General features: G+C 40.4%; 1 protein-coding gene across 6 annotated transcripts in view; it reads right to left on the bottom strand.

Annotated features, from left to right (window-relative positions):
* Window positions 1–6342: 6342 nt before the first annotated feature.
* Window positions 6343–25076, bottom strand: part of NR1H4 (nuclear receptor subfamily 1 group H member 4) — an 83572-nt gene continuing 64838 nt past the window's right edge. For 4 of the 6 annotated variants that reach the window (XM_023207449.2, XM_023207364.2, XM_023207543.2 and 1 more), the window contains 2 exons: window positions 8761–8874; window positions 6343–7501 (listed from right to left, as the gene is read on the bottom strand). In XM_023207449.2, coding sequence (XP_023063217.1) covers window positions 7263–7501; window positions 8761–8874 — 353 coding nt within the window. In that variant the 3' untranslated portion in view covers window positions 6343–7262. The remainder of the gene's footprint in view (window positions 7502–8760; window positions 8875–25076) is intronic. The other 2 variants (XM_023207486.2, XM_023207287.2) reach the window with 2 other exon arrangements.

Genomic DNA, 25076 nt, shown 5'->3' with positions numbered 1-25076 from the left:
TAGTAGTAGTAGTAGTAGTAGTAGTAGTAGTAGTAGTAGTAGTAGTATTTTGAGACAGTCTGGAGTGCAGTGGCGCGATCTTGGCTCACTGCAAGCTCCACCTCCCAGGTTCACGCCATTCTCCCACCTCAGCCTCCAGAGTAGCTGGGACTACAGGCGCCTGCCATCATGCCTGGCTAAATTTTTTTTTTTTTTTTTTTTGTATTTTTAATAGAGGCAGGGTTTCACCGTGTTAGCCAGGATGGTCTCGATCTCCTGACCTTGTGATCTGCCTGCCTTGGCCTCCGAAAGTGCTGGGATTACAGGTGTGAGCCACCGCGCCTGGCTTTGCCTCTAAATTATTTTAATTCTTGTTGCTTTTCTCCTCTGTATAGTGTGTGTGTGTGTGTGTGTGTGTGTGTGTGTGTGTGTGTGTGTGTGTATCTATCTCCTTACGTTTACATTAATTCCCAGCTGGTACCCAACTATCTAAGTACACTTACCATTTACCTATCTTGATTTAAAAACTGTAATTAGTAATTAAGGGTTTCATCTAATGAGCTGCAATCTACTTTCAAGTGTAGGCTTTCTAATAGGTGGTTAGGTTAATAACCATGTTTTAGAGGTTGTATCTTTACATGAAATTGGCATAATTGTAGAACGCAAAACAAGACTCACCAGTTTGACTTTCCAATTGTGGAGACGCGCCCCACTTTTAAAGAAAGCACCATATGTGGAAATCTAAATTTTAAAAGGTATTACATTAGGAATAATCATTCATCTGCCATAAAGATGTACAGAATACAGAAGGGTCTGTGATAACCAAATAACCATTGAGTATTGAACTATGATTTGGCCTTTTCACAGCCATGCAAGAATGCTTCTACTGCTTAAAATATACTATAATTTAAATACACTGAAGATTTTTTTTTAAAAAATTTATTGGTTTATTAGTTGTTTTGTCCTGCATTTTGTTGTTTTAGAAATGTTTTTAATTCTGACATTATTGAATGTCAGTCTGTGGATTGTGCCTTGTGTAAAGTACTGGATGAAATATTTGGGCAATAGAGGTATTGATTTATTCACAATTAATTAAACTATCTGTTCAGCAGATAATCTGTTGAGAGCCAACTATTCTAAAAATACTAAGCTCTATCTTAGAAGAATGCTACTGATTTGTGTTAACAAATAATATGTATAAATAATTCAATTATATGAAGTTTTATAACAAGTTATGGTTAATACTAAAATGGTGTGTTAAATTTATATAGTGAATTGAGTAGTGCCACCCAAAATTTATGTTCGTCCAGAGCCTCAGAATGTGACCTTATTTGGAAATACAGTCTTTGCAGGTATAATTAAGGCAAGGATTGAAATGAGATCATATTGGACTAGAGTGGGTTCCAAATCCAATGAGAGTGTTTTTACAAGAGACAGAAAAGGACACACAGAGAGAGAGAAAGTCCATATGAAGACAGAGGCAGAGCTTAGGGCTTTGCTGCCACAAGTCAAGCAATGCTAGGAGCCATCAGAAGCCAGAAGAGGCAAGGAACGATTCTCCCCTAGAGCCTTTGGAGGGAGTTTGGTCTGCTGACACCTTGATTTTGTACTTCTGGCCTCCAGAAACTTGAAATAATATAAATGTCTATTGTTTTCAGCTTTCAAATTTGTGGTAATTTGTTAAGAGTACCCCTAAGAAACTAATACAATCTATATCTGGAGAGAGATGTAAAAATCTAACAGCCTAGCAAGAATGGTTACATTGAGCTACACTCCCTACTCCTGCAGTTCATCTATAAGACATCTTCACAAATATTAGCATTGTAGCCATGCCAGGCTCTTAAAGAGCACATGTTATTTTTAAATGGCTTACTGTTCAAGTATCATCAAGTTTCTATCACATTTAGTTATATTTGATAGCAAAAAAAAAAAAAAAAAATCCTCAAACTCACTTAAGAAAAAAAGGGCAGGTATTGGCTCATGTAATTAAAATCCCAGGATAGAACTCTCTACGTTTAGGTACAGCTTGATCTAAGATTTTAGATAATGTCACCAAAATCCAGTCTCTACTGGTTTTGGTTTTCATATTGACTTTATTCTCAGGTTCCTCCTGGTTATATGATGGTTTCCAGAAGTTCCAGTTCTTCATTCTCTTAGGTTTGAGTCTAACTAAAAAAAAGTGAGTCATTCGATACAGTTCTCAAGTCAGAAGACACAAACCATTATAGGTGCATCAAAAAGCAGGAACAGGCCAGGCGTGGTGGCTCAAGCCTGTAATCCCAGCACTTTGGGAGGCCGAGACGGGCGGATCACGAGGTCAGGAGATCAAGACCATCCTGGCTAAGATGGTGAAACCCCGTCTCTACTAAAAAGTACAAAAAACTAGCCAGGCGAGGTGGCAGGTGCCTGTAGTCCCAGCTACTCGGGAGGCTGAGGCAGGAGAATGGTGTAAACCCGGGAGGCGGAGCTTGCAATGAGCCGAGATCCGGCCACTGCACTCCAGCCTGGGTGACAGAGCAAGACTCTGTCTCAAAAAAAAAAAAAAAAAAAAGCAAGAACTAAACACTGACTTGGTTTTGCAAAACAGTTGAGAAGGTAAATAGGAGCAGGTAAGACAACTCAGAGATTAGCAATAGTAGGAAACCACTGCAATTCTAGGGTTTAGAGTTCAAAAGATGAGTTTAGAAACCAGGGCCATCAGCACTGGGGTGGGGCAGTTTCCCAGTGGGACTGGGAACCATGTAGGAGATGCAATCTTTACCAGAGATGCAATCTGAGGCAAAGAGAGTGAGGGAGAAATATCCTGGCTTTTCCCTTCTCATCCTCCAGTCTCCCATCAATACTTTCCATTGATTGAACCTGGCCAAAGCCAGTTAACAGAGAAACCTATAAAATGCAGCCTGTCAGGGGTTGGTCCTCCCTCCCTAGATGAACAGAGAAGGGAAAGGAAGTGAACAGATATGAACACAAATAGGATATATTAGCTAGACTGTTGCTGTGGTGATGCTGTATAACAAACAACTCCCAACTTTCAGTGGCTTACAGTAATAAACATTGATTTTTCTTGTTTGTCGATCTGCATGTTAACTCATGGTTGAGAGGAGGCATGCTGTTTCAAGCTGTAAGTTGGGTTTAGGTGTGCGCCTTCTGTCTCTCATTCTGAGACTTGCAACTATCCAGGGAATTCCCTTTTCATGGAAGATAGCGGAAGTGCAAGAGCAGCAGCAGAAACATGGGATATCTCTTAAGGCCATAGCTCGAAACTGACACTCTCACTTCCACCCACATTCCATTGCCAAAAGCAAGCCACAAGGACAAGCTCAACATCAGTGGGTGGGGAAGTATGTTCTGCCTACTCCTGTGAGAGGCACTGCAAATTCACGAGTCAAATAACCTGACCAGATAATTCTACTACAGGGAGAGAGTGAAGAATTTGAAACAATTAATACACACACACACACACACAAACACACAGAGGCATGTAACTGACACTGCTTTCCTCCTAAAAATACTTCCAGCAATATATCTCATTTTCTTTAAATAAGTCACCTGCCCAATTCTAAACCAATGACTGTGACCTAAGATATGTGATATTCTGATTAGCTATGCCTGAGTCACATTTCCAGCTCGGGAGCTGGGGGTGGAATCAACTCCACTTACAACATATGGACTAAAAGACGGAAGAGGGTGGTTCCCCTGCGGAAATCAGAGTACTCTTACAGAAGTAAAGGCAGTGGATTCTGAGTGTCCAAAAAATAAGTCAGCTAACACCCAAATGTGATATGTGATAGTGTACTAAATTTATTATTTTACATAAGGAAAAATGAATAAATTGTAATTTTGTAAATATCTGGGGAAAAGTAAAATTCTGCTGCTATAGGATCAATGAGTGAAATCAGTTTCTCATTCTGAACAACAAACAAAGAAAACAAAATTTCAAAAACAGTTACTCATATCCAGTATTTGGATTCACTAATAAAATGACTGTCCACAATGTTGTTATGAACTAGAAAACCACCACCATGAGAATTATGTTGAAGCTAGATGCTAGATCAGGTCAAGAGAGAGTACTCTGTAGGAGTCATATTTTCTTGGGAAATGCTATGGTCTGAATATTTGTGTCCCCCCAAAATTCATATGTTGAAATCCTAACCCCTAAATTGATAGTATTAGGAGGTAGGGCCTTTGAGAGGTGATTAGGCCATGAAGGTGAAGCCTCATGACTGGGATTAGTGCCCTTATAAAAGAGACCCAAGAGAGCTAGCTAATGCCTTCCACCATGTCAGGGCACATCTAGAAGATGCCATCTAGGAACCAGGAAGTTCTCACCAGACATTGAATCTGCCAGTGCCTTCATCTTGGACTTCCTGGAGCTGTAAAGAATCAATTCCTGTTGTTTATAAGCTACCCAGTTTATGGCATATTTTTACAGCAGCCTGAATGAACTAAGACTGGATGGGAGAGAGCAGGGTTTCTAAACCTCAGCACTGTTACCATTTTGGGCCAGATAATTGCTGAGGGAGGCTATTCTGTGCATTGTAGGAAGCTTAGCATCATCACTAGCTCCTACCCACTAGAGGCCGGTAGCACCTCTACCTCCAAGTTATGAAAACCAAAAGTGTCTCCAGACACTGCCAAATGTCCCCCTGTGACACAAAATCACCCATACTTGGGACCTGGGGTGGAAGGGAAAAGGGAGAAAACAAGCGAACCCCTTTCTTTCCCCCGTCTCTATACTTTCTTTCTCATTTGGTGTAAGAGAAGATAGACCTCTGGGGAGTGCATTTTATTGGGAAGCCTAGAATATAGGTAGGGCAGGGGACAAAACCGGTAGGATCATATAGTGGGGCGGGGCGGGGAGGTCTCCATAGCCAGCTTCTCTCCCAAGGAGCTCTGGGTCTTTGCTCAAGTCAATGGGAAATCATCAAGTGGGATGGGGAACATGTAACCAGATTTGCATTTTAGAAAAAAAAAATCACTCTACTAGTGTGGAAAATGACCCATAAAAGTGCATATCGGATCAAGGGACATACTTCTCTTTCATAGCACTTATAATTTGTATTTTATTTTCACCAAGAGATGCTCCTATTACCCCTATCACTCAGGAAATCCCAAGGCTCTTAGAAGCTGTGTCAGAAACCAGGAACAAAAACAGTATGTATTTCTTATAGCATCACAATTAGTTTTCCATGTGATGAGCATTATTGTTTGCTGTTACAAGGTCTTAATCACTTGAATAAATCCAGACCTATAGGATTAAGCTTCTTGCTCTGTCTCCAGTGCCCCACCAGTTCCGGCCTCATTTCTCACTGCTGTCTGCACAAGTGGCATGAGATCCAGAGACACCAAACTGTACTCAGCTTCTCCAAACTAGATCTACCTTTTCAGGCATTTGGAAATTCACTTCTTTCTTCAATGTCCTTTCCTCACCAACCCTCTCCCTGGTGGACCTGCTACTTCCCACTTACTCTTCATTAATAAGCCAAATTCCCTTATGCAATAAGTGCTGATCTCTGCATTTCACAATGGTGAAACTGAAATTTAGAAAGAGACTGTGCATCCTCCCTCCCTCCCCAGATTACGTATGGTCTTTTAACATCTGTACCACTCACCACCTTTCTCCTTTTGCTCCTGCCACCCCTTTCACCTTGAACCCCTTCCCTCCTACCTGGACCCACTGATTCAGGGCTATCCCTTGAAGTCCAGCAGAAGTACCATCTCCTTTATGAAACTTTCCCAAGTTCCAGGGTAAGCCTACGGCAAGTTCCGCTGCAGCCCTTGTAACTCCCTCCAGGCAGTTACTGGGTTTTGTTCTTTTTCTTTAATTGGAGACGGGGTGTCGCTCTGTTACCCAGGCTGGAGTGCAATGGTGCCATCATGACTCAATGCAGCCTCCAACTCCGGGGCTCAAGCAATCCTCTTGCTTCAGTCTCCCAAGTTGCTGGGACCAGCACAGGTGCAAGCCACAGCCCCTGGCTGATTTTATTCTATTATTTGTAGAGACAGGGTTTCCCCTATGTTGCCCAAGCTGGTCTCAAACTCCTGGGCTCAAGCAATCCTCCAGCCTCAGGCTCCCAAAGTGCTGGGATTACAGGTGTGAGCCATTGGGCTCAGCTCTTGTTACCGGGTCTTAATCATTTCTGTATCCTCCATGGAGTTTAGCAAATGAATCTTGTACTTACTGGGAACTCAAGACATTTTTGTTGTATTAGAATCCAATTGATGCTAGCCTCAACAGAGTTTTCCACTGACTGGTTATTTTTAGAATTCCAGGGTTGTCCTAGTATTTTGATACAAAAAAAAACTGCTTGCTAATCATATTCCACTTTGGCTAATTTTAGGAGAAAGGGAGATAGAAGCCCATTACTTATAGAAGGTGTTTTATTGTATTCACCAAAGGATAATGGGGAGAAGGATGCAACAGTGTAAAAATGAAGGAAGGAAATGAACTAATTCCTGCCTTGGGGGAAGTATACAGCAGCTGTGCACCCAGCTGTAGGAATGTTTTGAAAAGCAAAACAAAACAGAAAGATGATTGGATACAGTGAAGCCAATGGAGCACTTTTAAGAGAGGAAAGGGAAGGTCCCATCACTGCAGTTAGCTGCCTACTCTGAATTTGTGAAGCCTGCCTCAAGACTAACTGGGGGAAAGGATTGCTTGAGGGAATATCTTATGTGAAAATTATTAACTTTTCTGTTTGCTTTAAACTTCAAAGAAAAGGAAACGATCAGAGGACTATTACAAATTCACCAGGACTTTTCCAGGGATGACAAAAGTTCCAATGACGTAATGAGAGACACTGTCTTTCTGTAAATTACCCCCTCAGATTCAATAGGATGTCTTTCAACATTTAAAGAAATGAGTTTGTATATTTATCAAATTTTGTTCCCAAAGAAAAGCCTGTTGCCATTCATTATGTTTGCTTTATTGCCAAAATTGAATACAACTGTTTAATAAAATATAAGCAATATGGTAAGATGAAGAGCAAAATGAGGTTTTCCCTAGTTCAACAGATAGAATTGAAGTAACCATCAATTTAATTAGGCAAACAGGGCCTGCCAATTAGAATGCAGGATTCCCTGGAGCCTTTTAAAACACAATGTAGAGAAAGTCGTTCTATCTAGCCCAATATTTACAGTTGTGGAAGTTATACATGTAATTACAACATAAATATCAAGATTTCTTGAGTGAAACTGGGTACAAGTGAAATAAAGGAAAGTTATACTTCAGATTAATATCATAAGAGAGAAAAAGGAGCTAGACCCTTCCCCTGTGATCCCCATCACTGCACGTCCCAGATTTCACAGAGAAGAGGGGTAAACTTGTGATCGTTTACTCTCCATGACATCAGCATCTCAGCATGGTGATGATTGAATGTCCGTAATTCAGTCAGGCGACCCAGGAGACAGGCAAAGTGTTGAGGATTTTCAGGTTGGTGAATCTTACACAACTTTTGTAGCACATCAAGAAGTGGCTCCTGAAGCTTCTCTACTGCCTCTCTATCCTTTATGTATTGTCTATCTGTTTTGAAGTTTAAAATAAAATGACAAAATTAAAACGTGGAAAAGCATTAATTCAGCATAATTATAGCAACATTAACTATTTTGAAGTGTAAGTTAAATGTTGTACACAAAATGTAAAAATTAAGTGTTCAACCTGATGAATTTTTATGCACACACACGCGTAATTATAATAAGATCAAGATACAACACACGTAATGCTTCCCAGAAGCCTCCCTAATTCCCCTTCCAATCAAAACCCCTAAAGATAACCTATAGGGTGGACGTCAGCATCCTTTCTGGTGAGTATATTCTCAGAAGTGAAATGACTGGGTCATAGGACATATCCATGTGTAACTTTAGTAGGTTCTGCTGAATAGCTTTTTAGTCACAAGTCATAATTTTTATGGTAAAGCAAAATAACAACTAGCTTCTGCCTCAATATAATGTATAAAAATGGTCTAAGGCTAGCATTGTTTTTATGCTTTACAAATCATGAACATGACATCATTCGACTCCCAAATTATTAAAGTAACCCAAAAATATAGAAAAAAAATATGGAAAGAGGTATTCATTTCAACAACAGCAGCAAAAAAACTGTTGAAAAAACATTTTCAACAACAAAAAAACTGGAAATATCCTGAATATACAAATATGTGGTAAAGATTAAGTAAATGATTGTATATGCATACAATAGAAAACGTAGCACATATTACAACTTTACCAATGTAAATTTTTAATGACTTGGGAAATGACTTTTGAAGAAATATAAACTCAGAAAAAAGTTCCCTATTATGTTAAAAAGTATGTAATTTCATTTAGATCCCTGCTCCAATGCCACCCACTTAGAAAAGCCTCCAGTGACCACGAATTAAAACACCATTTTTGTGCCACTTCTTTCTTTATATTCTCATTACATTTTTTGTAGCATTTACCACCTTCTGAAAAAATATTATTGTTTCTTCATTTATTATCTTTCTCATCCTACCAGAATGCAAGTTGCATGGGACCTGTGTCTTATTGCATCCCCAGGGTTTAGCACCATGGTTAGTACATAGTAGGTGTTCAATATACATTTATTAAATGAATAAGTGTGATTTTTTAAAAAAGACTGAGAAGAAATGTACTGAAAGATTAATAATGGTTCTATTTGGATGGTAGAATTATAGGCCACTTTACTTTTTCTTTATATTTCTGTGTCTTCCAGATTTTTTCAATAAATGTTATTACGAGTATACTGAAAAAAATGGCATAAAAATTAAAATGTAACACTGAAATTACCTGGAGAGAGGATAACGATTGCTGTAAGCAGAGCATACTCCTCTTGAGTCATTTTCAGTTCCCCAATACTTTTATAAAAACTAAACATAGGTGTTATATATTCATCAGAGATACCTATGGGGGAAAGTTGCAGTCATAATAAAATTTTTGAGTGACAAAACAGTGTAAAACTAGAAACATATTATCCATATAAACACATGCTAATTTTGCAACTATATGCACACATTCAAATAATGACTGTATATTTATTATTTTTATTATATGTCCAAAGGAAGGACATTGCAAAGACAATCAGTTGACAAAATTCTCAAAACATAGCCAAAGCAATGAGTGTATGTCTAATTTTGGCAGTGTCTTTGTTTCAGTCACTACTGAATAATCAATGATAATGCTGCTGAATTGCCAAAAGAATTTCAAAAACGTCTCCATTTTCCAAATGGGATTTAGTGAATCTTTTGAATATGACTATCGATAATTAAGGCAGAGATCACATCTTAAACAACTAACAAAAAATGGTGGTTCTTCAGTCCATAAATATAGACAGCTTCATTTCTAAATGGGCCAGTGCTCTTATCAAAGGGTTCTGATCTCTTCCTGAAGCACCAAACCATTACCTACCAAGCATCAGTACTTGGCTGTTCTCTTCAAACCCAGTATGTCCAAAATCAAAGACACCATGTACTACAGAACTAAGCTCCCCCATGTTTCTCCTAATCCACTTCTTTCCTGGCGTTCCCATTCTTGGTGAGTGGTATCCACACCACCCAACTCCCCAGGCCTGACAACTGAGATTCAGGGACCCAGGCCTGTGACTTCTCCTGCTCACACTCACCTGATGCTCCCGCTCCTCTTTATTGCACCTGGCATTTACTTAATTTAAGCTTCCAGCTCTCTTCATCTGGATTACCAGAGTTGCCTCCTCACTGGCCTTTCTGTCTTTAGTTTGATTCCCTTTGATCCATGCTCTATCCAGGTACTGGAATGACTTTTCTAAAAATCAAATCACACACTTTCTCCCTACTTCTTACAAAAACCATCTAAACCTCCCCATGGCTTTAGGCATATAGTTTTAATTTTCTTCCTTTTAACGTAGGAGCCTCTAGGACCTGTACCCTGCCTATCTCACTATTCACAATAAGAAGATTAATAGTAGGAGTAGTCATTATGTATTATGCAATATTTTAAGCATTTAATATACCATAATTCATTTAATAGTTGTAAACCTCATGAGGTAGATAGAGAGGTTATATAACTAGCCCAAAGACACTTGGCTGAGAGAGGTGGAACTGGGATTCAAACCAAAGCTGGCAGGCTCCAAAGTCCTGACAGTGGCAAGGCTAAGCTGCACTCCATCGCACTGCATTTCCTCTAGCCACCCTCGGCCACTTGTAGTTCCCTAAACAATTCACATTGCCCAGTTTTTGTACATGTTGTGCTCTCTACTTGAAATATCCCTTTTCTCTTTCATCTAGCTCACTCCTCTTTGTCATTTAAGACTTCTAACCAGGTGCAGTGGCTTACACCTATAATCCCAACACTTAGGGTGGCCAAGGCTGGAAGATTGCTTGAGCTCAGGAGTTTGATACTTGCCTGGGCAACATGGCAAAACCCTGTCTCTACAAAAACTACAAAAGTTAGCTGGGTGCAGTGGCACATGCCAGTGGTCCCAGCTACTCAGGAGGCTGAGGTGGGAGGATCACTTAAGCCTGGAGGTTGAGGCTGCAGTAAGCTGTGATTGTGCTACTGCACTCCAGTCTGTGTGACAGAGTGAGATGCTATCTCTTTTTTTTTTTTTTTTTTTTGAGACGGAGTCTCACTCTTGTTGCCCAGACTGGAGTGCAGTGGCGTGATCTCGGCTCACTGCAACCTCCGCACCCTGGGTTCAAGTGATTCTCCTGCCTCAGTCTCCTGAGTATCTGGGACTACAGGCGTGTGCCACCATGCCCAGCTATTTTTTTTTTTTTTTTTGTATTTTTGGTAGAGACAGGGTTTCACTATATTGGCCAGGCTGATCTTGAACCTCTGACCTTGTGATCCACCCGCCTTGGCATCCCAAAGTGCTGGGATTACAGGCGTGAGCCACCACACCCAGTCGAAGATGCTGTCTCAAAAAAAAAAAAAAAAAAAAGACTTATTAGTGCCACTTCCTGCATTCAATAAATATTACCTTGGTGCCTGTTCTGTGCATTGCTTTATTCCACAAGAGCCATTGGATGGAGAATCATGGTGACAGAAAAACAAAACAAAACAAAACAAACAAAGAAACCTGTGATGTGACTTATGGATTAATTGAGATGAGGATGTTTCCCAGGATTGGTCCAGATGAGAACAGACTGTTCCATTTCTTCCAAACCAGATCCAGAGTTAAAGAGCAAATCAGAATAAACTTTGATTTCAGACACTAAAGAGTACAATTATCATCTAATGGTATACTTACTAGAAAGCCTAAATTCTCACTTTTAGAAGAGTATCATACACGAAATAACTCAGAAGCAGAAAATCAAATACTACATGTCCTCACTAAAAAAGGGGTACACATGGACATACAAATGGAAATAACAGACACTGGCAACTCTAAAAGGCGGGAGGGTGGGAGGAAGGTGAGGGTTGAAAGATTACCTATTGGGTACAATGTTCACGATTTGGATGATGGATGCATTCACCAGAAGTCCAAATCACATCGTTACACAGTATATTCACGTGAAATAGTTTGGATGCTTGTCACCTCTAAATCTCATGTTGAAATGTAATCCCCAGTGTTGGAGATGGGGCCTGGTGGAAGGTGTTTGGATCACTGGAGCAGACCCCGCCTGAATGGCTTAGTGCCCTCCCCATGGTAATGAATGAGTTCTTACTTTATTAGTTACTGTGAAATATGAATGTTTAAAAAAGCCTAGTATCTCTCTTTCTCCCTGTCTCACCATGTAACACGCCTGCTCCCCTTTCATCTTCTACCATGAGTAAAAGTTCCCTGAGGCCTACCCAGAAGCTGAGCAGATGCTAGTGTCATGCTTGCACAGCCTGCAGGACCATGAACCAAATAAGCCTCTTTCCTTTGTAAATTATCCAGCCTCAGGTATTCCTTTATAGCAATGCAAAACAGATTAATGCACCATGGAACAAACCTGCACATGCACCTCCCGAATCTAAAATAAAATTAAAATAAAATGAATACAAAAAGGAAAAAAATTACTTCTAACATGCATGGACACAGCTCTCATTTTTTCTATCTTACAGTGATGCAAATGGTAGCAAAAGATCCCGAAGTACACTAGGAGTTCTTCTTTTCAATAATTACACCCATCCTTTCCGTGGATACAGTATCTCATATTTTTCAAATACGTAAACAAATTTGATTCTGTACAAGAATCCTGTGCGGGAAGTACTGATAAGCCAGTATTACTATCCCCATTTCGGACTTGAGAAAGTAAGGCTCAGAGAGGTAAGCTAAGTTTACTAGCATAATAAATGGAAAACCCAAGTCTACATTTTCTGAATCTTGATCCAGCACACATTCCCAAATTGCCTTTGACGAAACATATATACATGCCATGAGATGGGTCTCTCAGGCAGCTGTAATCATGGGTAACCTACTTTAAGAAAATCTTAGCTATAAATATTCAGATGAAATAATGGGCAAATAATAAAGGAAGGTGATGAATTATTTTGTACTTTAAAAGAGAGGTGTTTTTTGTTTGTTTGTTTGTTTTTGAGATGGAGTTTTGCTCTTGTTGCCCAGGCTGGAGTGCAATGGTGCGATCTCAGTTCACTGCAACCTCCACCTCCCAGGTTCAAGCGATTCTCCTGCCTCAGCCTCCCAAGTAGCTGGGATTACAGGCATGCGCCACCACACCCAGCTAATTTTGTATTTTTAGTAGAGACAGGGTTTCTCCATGTTGGTCAGTCTGGTCTCAAACTCCCGACCTCATGTGATCCACCCGCATCAGCCTCTCAAAGTGCTGGGATTACAGGCATGAGCCACCGCGCCCATCCTATAAAGAGAATTACATGATTTATTTAATTTTTTGGATTTATTTAAATTTTGAGCACAATAAATGTTTAAATATTTTTTAAAAAACAGTCTTCCCAAATTAAATCCTTGCCCTTTTCCTCTCTGGCCAAAATACCACCCTCTTCTCCCCTTTGACTTTGATTCCTTAATTGACCCCAGTGGACTCTATTAACAACAATGTCTTTGTTGAGCAATTTGGGGATTACATCATGTGGGACATTGCCCTTTATCCAGCTGTTACAGAATGAACTAAATACCCACAACCCAACTAGATACGACTTAAAGTGCAGAGGATTGGAGAATGTGAGCCTGGAGAATACCAGTCCCGGCTTCCAGCAAACCTAGTGGTTAAGAGGTCATAAGCCAGCTCTGAGTTTGAAACCAAACTCCACAACTTGGTCTTGGGACATTACTTAAACTCTTTAAGCCTTCATTTTCTCATCTGTGAAATGTCGTCACATGTAATATAATGTGTACTCCATATAACAGTAGTGTTACATGAAATATATAGAGAGTGCTTAGCACAATGCCAGGTTCATAGTAAATCCTCAAAAAATGTCAGAGTAGATAATTATAATAGTAGCTATTACTATCATTATTCAAGAGAACTGAATCAACACATTAGTCCATCTTAATCTCGGTTCATCTTAGTCTTAGATTAAACGTGTGAACTTTTGTCTTTACAAAGCCATGTTGGTTTTTAAAAACCAACAAATTCTGCAAATTACTGGGGATAAATACAAACTGGCTGATCGGTGATTTGCCTCAGTATTTTTCCAGGTATTAAAGCTACACTAAGTTCTCTATTTTCTTGGTAAGGTTGTTCTTTATCATCTTCAAAAAAATGTCAATCTTTATGCTTTCTTCAGCATTCAGAGGCTACACTCATCAGTTGTGATTACCTAAAATAGTAATCTATGGCTATGCCATTAAATTAAATAGTACATGAAGATTTGGGGATGATATTCAAGACAGCTGATTTGAAAATATTAACATTTTTAAAAATTGCTTTGATTACCAAATTTCCTGTTTCATTTGCCTTTCTAAATCCCCACACACCCTCCAGAGATGTTGCCTCCATTAGCTATCTAATTACAATTGACAATATGTGGGGAAAATAAGGTTAAACTTTTTTTTTTTTTTTTTTTGAGGCGGAGTCTCGCTCTGTCGCCCGGACTGGAGTGCAGTGACCGGATCTCAGCTCACTGCAAGCTCCGCCTCCTGGGTTTACGCCATTCTCCTGCCTCAGCCTCCCGAGTAGCTGGGACTACAGGCGCCCGCCACCTCGCCCGGCTAGTTTTTGTATTTTTAGTAGAGACGGGGTTTCACCGTGTTAGGCAGGATGGTCTCGATCTCCTGACCTCGTGATCCGCCCGTCTCGGCCTCCCAAAGTGCTGGGATTACAGGCTTGAGCCACCGCGCCCGGCCAAGGTTAAACTTTTAAAATGATTATTTCATCTTGTGCATGTTGTAAAAACCAAGAGTGAATATAGAGAAAATGTAGAAAAGAAATAATGGGAGAGTTAAAAAATAATTTTCCTACAGGATAGATAAATATAAATCTACTTTTGGAATTAGAGTCAGCAGTCAGAGTTAACCACGCCAACAAAAACAAAGGGCGTGTAAACTAGCAATTTCTAACATGAGAGATGTAACACTAACATCATCCTGAAGGGGACAGCCTTTTCCTGTTTTCCTGCTTCCTTCTTCTTCCTGGAGAATTGTTTAAAATTTGCTTCATTTTTGCTTGAAAGACCAATTAGCTGATTTTTGGTCACAAGGTGGGGCTATTTTCTAACTTAACCACGAAAGACTTTGCCATGGAAAATTTGCAAATTATTTGCAAAAATAATTTCATGTTTCTGCTCCTGTTTCTTATTTGTTTTCCCTTTTTGTTAAAAAAAAGGTCTGTGATTAATAAATTATGTTCAATAATCAGATCTTTGAGAGAATAACCATATGATAGAATTAACACTATACTGCTTTAGGTGTTTTAAATGTTAAAAGTCTTTTATTTCCTAATTAGCTTTCTAGTCGTGATTGGGAACAAAAACTAAGCAGGGGTGTGTGTGTGTGTGTATGTGTGTGCTATTTACAAGTATGCATATTACACAAGACATGTATCCTGGTATCTTAAATACTTCTATATGATTTATTCTGATGACGTCCTCAAGATGGACTGAGCATCTGGTTAAAAATGATACTAATTCCTTAAAACCATGCAACTTGAAACTTTTCTAGAAATGACATCACCCCATAGCACAGAGGTCAAGGTATAAACCCCTGACATGGCACACAAGGCTACATCTGCCTTCTGCTTTCCTTTCAAACTAATCTCCCAGCAGCCCAATAGTTTCCCTAGGAACTAATGACACAGATTCATCTAAGGCTCCTAAAGCTGACTCAGCTTGTTGCCTACACAGGCTCCCTTCCCCCTCCCTGCCCCATGGCCATGGTAGAAGCAAATCCCAGCTCCAGCCCAAGATCCAGCCACTGTTGGTCTCATTTCCATCACATCATTACATCAGAGGTTGGTGTAGTTAGGGACAGCAGTGAAATTTGGGCCCATGAGACTAAAGGGGAGTCTACTGGAAAGTTCCTAAGAAAGATTTCCATACTGAGGAAGACAGCATTTCTTTTTCCTTTGACCAGTGTTATGCCTGGACATAGTGCCTGGAACTGCTTTGGCTGTTACATGACCAGGAGGAGAACCAGCCTGCGGGGAAGGCCAATATGCCAAGGACAGCGAAGCGGAAAGATGAGAAGGATCTGTGTTTCCAATGGTGGGTTCTGCTTCTAAATTAACCAATTCTGCTGTCACTCTTCCTCTAGGTTTCTTGTTTGAGTTAAGACATTTTCATAATTTTTTAGGCCATGATGAGTTTATTTTCTGTAGCTATCAGCCAAGAGCATTCTGACAGCTCCCCTAACAAGGGAGATACACTTTTTATGTCTTCATGCTTTTTCCTGAAATACAAGGCAGGATCCTTGTTAGACTAAGGTACCCCATCCATGTTTCAAGGCCAAGTTCAAATTTTGCTTCCTCTATGGAGCTTTCCCTGTCACAGAGAAGCAGAATTAGTTACTTTCTTGTCTAGCTTCAATTCTATTGCAACTTATCACAATTTGCATCTCTCCTTTTCACTGGAGTGTGAAATACCATACACATTTTATAAGAGTGGGAATCAGTTACTATATCTCCAGTGTCTGCCATGCTGCCTGACCCATAAAGGGTGCTTCATAGATGTTTTTTTTTTTTTTTTTTTTTATGACAGACTCTGGCTCTGCTACCAGGCTGGAGTGCAGTGGCACAATCATAGCCCACTGCAGCCTCGGACTCCTGGGGAGCTCAAGCAATTCTCCTGCGTAGCTCAAGCAATTCTCCTGCCTCAGTCTCGAGTAGCTGGGACTACAGGTGTGCACCACCACATCCAGATATTTTATTTTTTGTAGAGACGGGGACTTGCTATATTTTCCAGTCTGGTCTTAAACTCCTGGTCTCAAGCAATCCTCCCACCTCAGCCTCCTTAAGTGTTGGGATTATGGGAGTGAGTCACTGTGACTGGCCAGATATTTCTTATTCAAGTCTGCATCTCTAAAATTAGCATCCATCAGAAGATATAATAGGACATTAATAAATGCATGTTAAATCAGGCAGTAGTATGTTTTGGTAGTCCTTTATGATGAAGGTGACATAGTTGTGAGATATCATGGGGACAAGGGATGCCATTAAGACAATGGATATATTCTTGTGGTGCTGAGATTGGACTATGTCCTCTATTTCAACTGCTAAACTTTCCCCCAGGGAGTCATTTGTGCCATACCTTTAGCCCTAAGTAAAGAGCTGCCATTAAACTAGCAATTCAAAAAAGAATTACTTTAAACATAAAATATTTAATTTAAAATATATAATAAATGATATACTTCCCATTAGTCCTAGTGGCTAAAAACTATCCGGCCTAATTAGGTCTCACCAGGGCTTAGGGGTTACCAGAGTTTGGGCTGTCGAGTTCCAGATTCAGCTCAACAAAATTCACCAATATTTATATTCCTGCTATGTGTCAGGCACCATATTAGTGCTGGGAATCTGGGAATATGAAGTCCTCAGGCAGTTAACAGGTTAACAGAAGAAGTAGATACAGTCAGCTCTTTGTGGGTTCTGTATCCCCGGATTCAACCAACCACAGATCAAAAATATTTGGGAAAAGTATCACAACTGTAATGAACATGTCCAGACTTTTTTCTTGTCATTATTCCCTAAACAATATAGTGAAACAGTTATTTACATACCGTTTACATTGTTTTGGTATTATAAGTAATCTGGAGGTGATTTAGAGTATACAACAGGATGTACATAGGTTATATACAAAGGCTGTACCATTTTATATCAGGGACTTAAGCAGCCATTAACTGGTATCCAAGAGAGATCTTGGAATCAGTCCTCCATGGATATCAAGGGGCAACTTGACATAAATAAATACATAATATCTAAAACAGAGTAAGTACAAAAAGCTTGGGAAATACAGCTGAGGAACAATGGATTCTGCCCAGGGGCAATGGAAATATCCTCACTTGTATTTCTTTAATGTTTCCTCTTAATCCAAGGAAGGTTTCTTCCTATAATTTGAGTCCTAAATTTGCCCATGCAAAAGTTATCACGTGACCACTTTCAAAAGCAAAAGTAGAGGTGTTAAGATTTCTAAATTTTAACTTAAGCATTTATCCTTCTTATAAATATTCTATCATTTGTTTCTTTACATTTCCAACCCCTCTCAAAGACAGTATCTGAACTGATAACCAGCTTAGATTTGCATCTTTGGAAAATGCAGTTCTGGTAACTGTTTTCATTTTATGTAAGCCGAAAAGGCTAAAACAGTGAAATCATATCACAAAAATAAGCACAGTATACTTTAGTATGGTACTACTAAGGGCTACAACTTCATCACTCTAACAAGATTATCTCCTTTCTCTGACTTCATTGTCTATTCATTTAATCACTGACTTAAAGCAATTTGAAATTGCTAACTGCTACTTATACTTTATCCCTCAACCGAAGGGCAGAAGCCATGTTTTACTTAATGTTCCCTGCTAGCAGATAACTGGGCAAATATTAGGCCTTGGTGAGTGACAGATGCCACATATAGAAGAGAGCTGGGCTGTGAGTTAGAACACCCGCCTTCATTTCCTCACATGCTTTTGATTAGTTGTATGACCTTGGGCAGGTCATCTTGCCTCTCTAAGCCCATTTCTGCATCTATAAAATAGGAGTGTAACACTCACCTAGTGAGGGTCATTGGGAGCAGCACTAACAGGATGATGCATGTGAAAACAAAACATTGCAAAACATGAGATATATTCTCATACTGGTAAATTCTTACTGAATTGAATATTTTATTTATGTCTCTTGTGGGGATGGAAAAAGGCCCAAAACTACTATAAATGTCAGGGGTTATTTATATTTGAAGTGAACAGAACAAATTGCTTTGATTTCTGAGAGGTTATCACTAATTTCCTTAATGTTAAAAATGTAAAGTTGCCCCAGGTGCAGTGGCTCACAGCTGTAATCCCAGCACTTTGGTAGGCCGAGGCAGAAAGATCACCTGAGCTTAGGAGTTTAAGACCAGCCTGGCCAACATGGTGAAACCCCATCTCTACTAAAAATACAAAAAATCAACCAGACATGTTGGCCGTCGCCTGTAATCCCAGTTTCTCAGGAGGCTGAGGCTGGAGAATTGCCTGAACCCAGGAGGCAGAGGTTGCAGTGAGCCCAGATCGTGCCATTGCACTCCAGCCTGGGCGATAAGAACAAAACTTTGTCTCAAAAAAACAATACAAAACAAAATATAAACTCATTCAGTGTTAGAAAACCTATTTCAGTCCCATAATATTTTATATACTATGATTATTCCTACTTTTATTAACAATTCCAACTTAAACCCCTAGTTTGTAAGTAATGGTACATTAGGAATAAAATCAATGATGCACTAGAATTGTATAGAAACGACTCAAGCACAAATTATATCAGATATCTTCTAAAGCCTCAATTAACATAAATAAACACTCTAACTCTCATTAAAAGCATCTCAGAGACAGTTATCTTTGTGTATGTGATTGGAATTTAATAATAGCAAACAAAAGAGTATGAATTTGAAGAACAAGAAAAGAAATTTCACATCATATTCTTTAAAGAGTTCCATAGGCATAAAGAGAGTAACTTTGAAACATTATGTTACTCTGGAATTAAATGTACAATAGAAATAAGGATGAATTGTATTAGCATAAGAATAAAAAGTTAGTCTGAAAGGTCATCTTGCAAGATCAGGTTTTTATGTGTCGTGTGGAAGAGGCAATGTTCTGAAAATCCACTGGGAGAAGGAAATTCATAAATATTAATAAATTAAAACATTATACATAATAAAATATTCAGCAGCATGTGAGCTTGTATGTTTTTTATTGTCACAATATATGGTTGATATTTGGAGAAAGTATCTTATTATAAAATAGAAACATGCATATTTATTTACACAGATCATATTCTGGAAAACTTCATTGTTGAGCTTTTCTGAAATTTGAGGTATCACAAGTTCTGAAACTTATGAAATTACAAGCAAGGTTTTTTTCTTTTTGATTATATGTATTCTAACCAGCAAGACCCTCATCATGTCTTACCTAGTTATTACATTAGTAGTTCTCTTTACAGGTCTCTTGTCTCAAGGTGTGCTGAAGAAGTTGAGTTCTTGCCAATGGAATGCCAGTAGAAATTATGTGTAACGCTTCAGGATTATTCACTTACAGGGAGGGTGTGCCATTCTTTTTCCCCTTTGCCCTCCCTACTTGCTGGAATGTGTTTTTGTTTGTTTATTTGTTTGCTTGTTCTTGAGATGGAGTCTCACTCTGTTGCCCAGGATGGAGTGCAGTGGCGCTATCTCTGCTCATTACAACCTCTGCCTCCCAGGTTCAACCGATTCTCCTGCCTGAGCCTTCGGAGTAGCTGGGACTACAGGCACATGCCACCACGCCCGGCTAATTTTTGTATTTTTAGTAGGGATGAGGTTTCGCTGTGTTAACCAGCATGATCTCAATTTTATGACCTCGTGATCCACCCACCTTGGCCTCCCAAAGTGCTGGGATTACAGGCGTGAGCCACCGTGCCTGACTTGGAATGTGTTTTTACCAAAATGGTGGGGAGCCATACTGGACCATGCAGATGAAGTCAGCTCTCTGTGGATGGATGAGCATGACATCCATCTGTATGGATACAACTATGACAGAGGGACACTATGAAGATTCCCTATCACTCCCATTCTCCTCATGCCCAGACTATTATAAGATAAAAATACATTTCCATGTTGTTTAAGCCCTCTTTATTTTTTGTCACTGTTACAGCAGCCAAACCTCTAACTTAAATTATGCATGAAATCTATTGTGATTAATTCTTTTCATATATATTTCCCCTAGAAGATGAAGTCCTTGAGGATTATGACTTCATCTTATTCATCTTTGTACCACCAGTGTACTTATCCCATAGAAGTACTCAGTAAAGGCTTGTTAAAAAAAATAAGTAAACAGATACAGGTCCTAGTAGAAATGATCTTCCATTGCTACTGGACAGTTGCCCTAGTGGTAGAGTCAAATGAAAATGATAAGATTCAAAGCTGACTAAGGATATCATCAAGTGAGAAGGGGTGGCTAAGGAGCCACCACACTGAGAAATATGAGAAGATATTCTGATGAGAGATGATAGGAGTCAGAAAGGTTTGCCTGTTCTGAAGGTTTAGGGGATGTAAATCATCTTTACTCTACAACTGATCATCAGAGCGTTTTTTGTTCTTTTTCTTTTCTTTTCTTTTTTCTTTTTTTCATATGGAATCTCGCTCTGTTGCCCAGGCTGGAGTGCAGTGGCACGATCTCGGCTCACTGCAAGCTCCGCCTCCTGGGTTCAAGCCATTCTCCTGCCTCAGCCTCCCGAGTAGCTGGGACTATAGGCCCCCGCCACCTCGCCGGGCTAATTTTTTGTTTTTTGTATTTTTAGTAGAGATGGGGTTTCACCGTGTTAGCCAGGATGGTCTCCATCTTCTGACCTCATGATTCGCCCGCCTCAGCCTCCCAAAGTGCTGGGATTACAGGCTTGAGCCACCGCGCCCGGCCCATCAGAAATATTCTTCAGGCAAAAAACAAATGTTTATAAAGTGCTTAATTTAATAAAAAGGAATAAGGCCGGGCGCGGTGGCTCACGCTTGTAATCCAAAAACTTTGAGAGGCCAAGGCGGGCGGATCACGATGCCAGGAGATCGAGACTAACACGGCGAAACCCCGTCTCTACTAAAAATACAAAAAATTAGCCGGGCATAGGTGGGGGCGGGGGGTGCCTGTAGTCCCAGCTACTAGGGAGGCTGAGGCAGAAAAATCACTTGAAACCGGGAGGCGGAGGTTGCAGTGAGCCAACATCACAGTCACTGCACTCCAGCCTGGGTGACAGAGTGAGACTGTCTCAAAATAAATAAATAAATAAATAAAATAAAATAAAAAGAGGAATAAGACAATTGTTTCTGCCGGAGGTAGCTGATTTGTGGCAGAGAGGCTCCAGCAATATGTGGTAGCCAGAAATCATGGGAGCCCCAAGGTGTAACCTGCCTGACTTTGGTTTTTGAAGCTTTTGTGTCTTCATGGCTAGAACCACACCACTTGCCTCAACAGGTTCAATTCTGGCCCAGACTCAGAAAACTCTGAGGAACTCTGTGAAGTTGTGCATACCACTTCAGGATTATTCCTTTAAAAGGAGGGTGTACCACTCTTTTTCCCCTTTGCCCTCCGCACTTGCTGGAATGTTACCAAAATGGTAGGGAGTCACATTGGCTCATGTGGATGAAGTCAACTCTCAGAAAACCCTGGGGAGCTCTGTGTGCACCTAATTCTAGGAACTTGGCTCTGGCTTTGTTTCTTGTGACAATCCCTGTCTTGACATATTGACTAAGCTTGGGGAGTTCATCTTTCTCTAAGCTGGATCACATTTCCTTGAAGCTGGGGTTTGACCACATATCCTTGAGCCCCAGCTCCTATGGCATGTTCTTGAAAGATACCTTTTCTCAACAAAGTTATCATTGAGAATGAGTGGGAAGAAATGTTGGAAATTTGAAGAGAGAGAAGGTACAAGACAATTTTCCATAAGAATAAGAGTGAATTGACTAGGGAAAAGGGATACATGAAAAGTATTGAAGTCCACTTGAAGTGTTTGATCACTAACTTTGGGTAAGCCAGTCATACTGTTTCAGTTCTCAGGCTCAAGCACAGAGTAGGTAAAGAGTTGTACTCATCAGCCAGAGGGTTTTCTTAGGTGAAAGAAAGACAAAGAGTCGAGGATATCTGGTGAATGATCCAAGGAAATGATCATATTGATGAACCATGAACCCTAAGACAAATACTGAGGAAAGTGTGGTCAGGCAAAAGGGAGTAGAGTCAATGGCTGGAGGGTTAGTAGATGGATTTTGTTTTTTGTTTGTTTGTTTGTTTTTTGAGACAAAGTCTCACTCTGTCACCGAGGCTAGAGTGCAGTTGCATGATCTTGGCTCACTGCTGCTTCCACCTCCTGGGTTCAAGCAATTCTCCTGCCTCAGCCTCCCAAGTAGCTAGGATTACAGGCGCCTGCCACCACGCCAGGCTAATTTTTTGTATTTTTAATAGAGACAGGGTTTCACTATGTTGGCCAAGCTGGTCTTGAACTCCTGACCTCGTGATCCACCCAGCTCAGCCTCCCAAAGTGCTGGGATTACAAGTGGGAGCCACCGTACCCGGTGATGGACATTGTATTGGAACAAAGAATCCCTAGAGTCAGGGTACCGGAAGGTGGCAATCTGGAAAGTTAGAGGGTAATATCAGAGGGAACGGATACTTGGGACTGATATTTTGTTACTGGGATTAACAGGGTCTAGGTCTGGCGTAGAATTGGTAATATCTACCTCAAAGCGCTACAATGAGCAAACAATATTTTTTGTGTAGCAGAATGTCAGCCATGGAGATGGCCCACTTAGATCATCCTTAAAGACAGCCCATAGTAGGCAGTATGGCTGGCTGATAGCCTCCAGATGCCACCCCGTGAGTGCTGAGGACACACTTTGACCAGTCTTGTCTCAACTGGTGACTGAGCATAGTGGGTGTGTTAGTGCTAGCCCATTCAGTGGGCAACTCAGACTAGGTCCCTCTTCAATGGCCTAGCTGAGACTTTCTCAGGACTGTGCTGTGATCTGATCTGATGCTCTTCATGCCCAATCATGCCTTCCTGCTCCCCTTTCACAGGTGTCAGATCAGCATGGTGGTGTAGAGTCTCCTAGACTCCATCTGCTTCCTCCCCCTTTATTCTTCAGAGGCATTTCCCCCAATTAACTTCTGACACATTTAGTCCCATGTTGATATCTGCTTCCTGTAGGACCCAAAGCTCACACAAACACTGAGAATACAGCCGGACACACAGTAGGTGCTGAATAATTGTTACCTTTCTGGTGCTATAATTAATAGATCCAAACATTATGCATATATGCCCTTCGCCTTTTTTTTTTTTTTTTTTAAGGTCTTACTCTGTCACCCAGGCTGGAGTACAGTGGCACAATCTCAGCTCACTGCAACCTCCACCTCCTGGGCTCCAGCGACCCTCCCACCTCAGCCTCTCAACTCGCTGGGATTACAGACCCGTGCCACCATGCCCAGCTAATTTTTAAAATTTTTTGTAAAGATGGGGTGTCACTCTGTGGCCCAGGCTGGTCTCAAATTCCTGGGCTCAAGCAATCTTCCTGCCTTGGCCTCCTGAAGTGCTGAGATTATAGTTGTGAGCCAGCATGCTCAGCCTTATACATGCCTTTCTACAAATGTAATTTTCCTGTTAGTAGTCTTGTAAACTTTTTTGGAAAACTATTTTTTCCCTTTCAGCTGACCCACAGTGGAAGGGATTTTCCCCACCTCAGCTAGGCTGGCGAAGGAATCTGGTACTAACCCAGTGGCCATCATGGAAATGGCAGCATCTGACTTGGCTCAGGACCCAGGAGATCTGATGGAGCCAGGCAAAAAAAAAATTTTTTTTTTAAAGGAAGTTGAGCATCCAGGAGAGAAAAAGAGACAGGGAAAGAAAGATAGTAACAACCACTGGATAATTCTCCTGCAGATGCCCTCTCATTAAAACATTTCCATTCATATGGCAGACATTGCACCTCTCTTTTTCATTGTCTGGCAACTGAATCAACTTTAAATGACTCATCTTTGAGGAGGAGGAGGAGAGAGAACACAACAGAATTTCCATATCCAAACTGTCTTTTTCCTTTTCTTACACTCAAATGCAAAAGAGATATCTGTTCCCCAAATTAACTACTAGAGGCAAGGTTTAGAAGAATGTTTAACCAACTTTTTGTTGGTTACTTGTCAGCTTTGGACATTAACAACTCTGATATTCAGGGAAACAACCATCTGGAAAGTAAATAAACAGACCAGTTTTATAGCTCTGGACACACCTTCATTCATTTTTTTCATTTGTTCCACAGAATTTTGTTGAGCACCCACTCCGAGCCAGGCATGTGCTAGGTGCCTGGGATTAAATACTGACTCAAAAAGAAGAAAACCCTGTCTTATTAAGTTTTTATTATCAAACTTCAGGCAAGACTGCAGAATAAATATTAAAGTGAAACATGATTTCAAAGAGATCAAATTGGTTATGAGGTCTATTTCAACAGCTTTAAAAAAGTGGGACATGCAGCTAATAAGTAGCGGAGCCCATATTCAATCCCGATTCCATAGTCAGTATCCTTAATCACCACTCTCTCGATGAATAAACCAAACACACATTTGCTAGAGTAGAGAGAGTAAAGACCTGTCAGTAAAATGCATAAATTTTGTCATGAGTCATCATTCCTTTTTATTTTATTAGTTTTGTAAGAATTAGATTTGACTGATGGATTTTCTTTTCTTTTTATTTTTTTATTTTTTATTTTTTGTTTTTGAGACAGAGTCTTGCTCTGTCCCCCAGGCTGGAGTACCCTTACGCAATCTCGGCTCACTGTAAGCTCCACCTCCCAGGTTCACGCCATTCTCCTGCCTCAGCCTCCTGAGTAGCTGGGACTACAGGCACCCGCCACCATGCCCAGCTAATTTTTTGTATTTTTAGTAGAGACAGGGTTTCACTGTCTTAGCCAGGATGGTCTCAATTTCCCGACCTCGTGATCCACCCGCCTTGGCCTCCCAAAGTGCTGGGATTACAGGCATGAGCCACTGTGCTCGGCTGACTGGGATTTTCTTAAAGGGAGCACTGCCACAGTCCATGGAA

The sequence above is a fragment of the Piliocolobus tephrosceles genome, chromosome 10 (genome assembly GCF_002776525.5).
Source record: "Piliocolobus tephrosceles isolate RC106 chromosome 10, ASM277652v3, whole genome shotgun sequence".
Classification (NCBI taxonomy): domain Eukaryota; kingdom Metazoa; phylum Chordata; class Mammalia; order Primates; family Cercopithecidae; genus Piliocolobus; species Piliocolobus tephrosceles.
The sequence above is the reverse complement of the archived record's forward strand: the minus strand, read 5'-3'. Positions and strand labels throughout refer to the sequence as shown.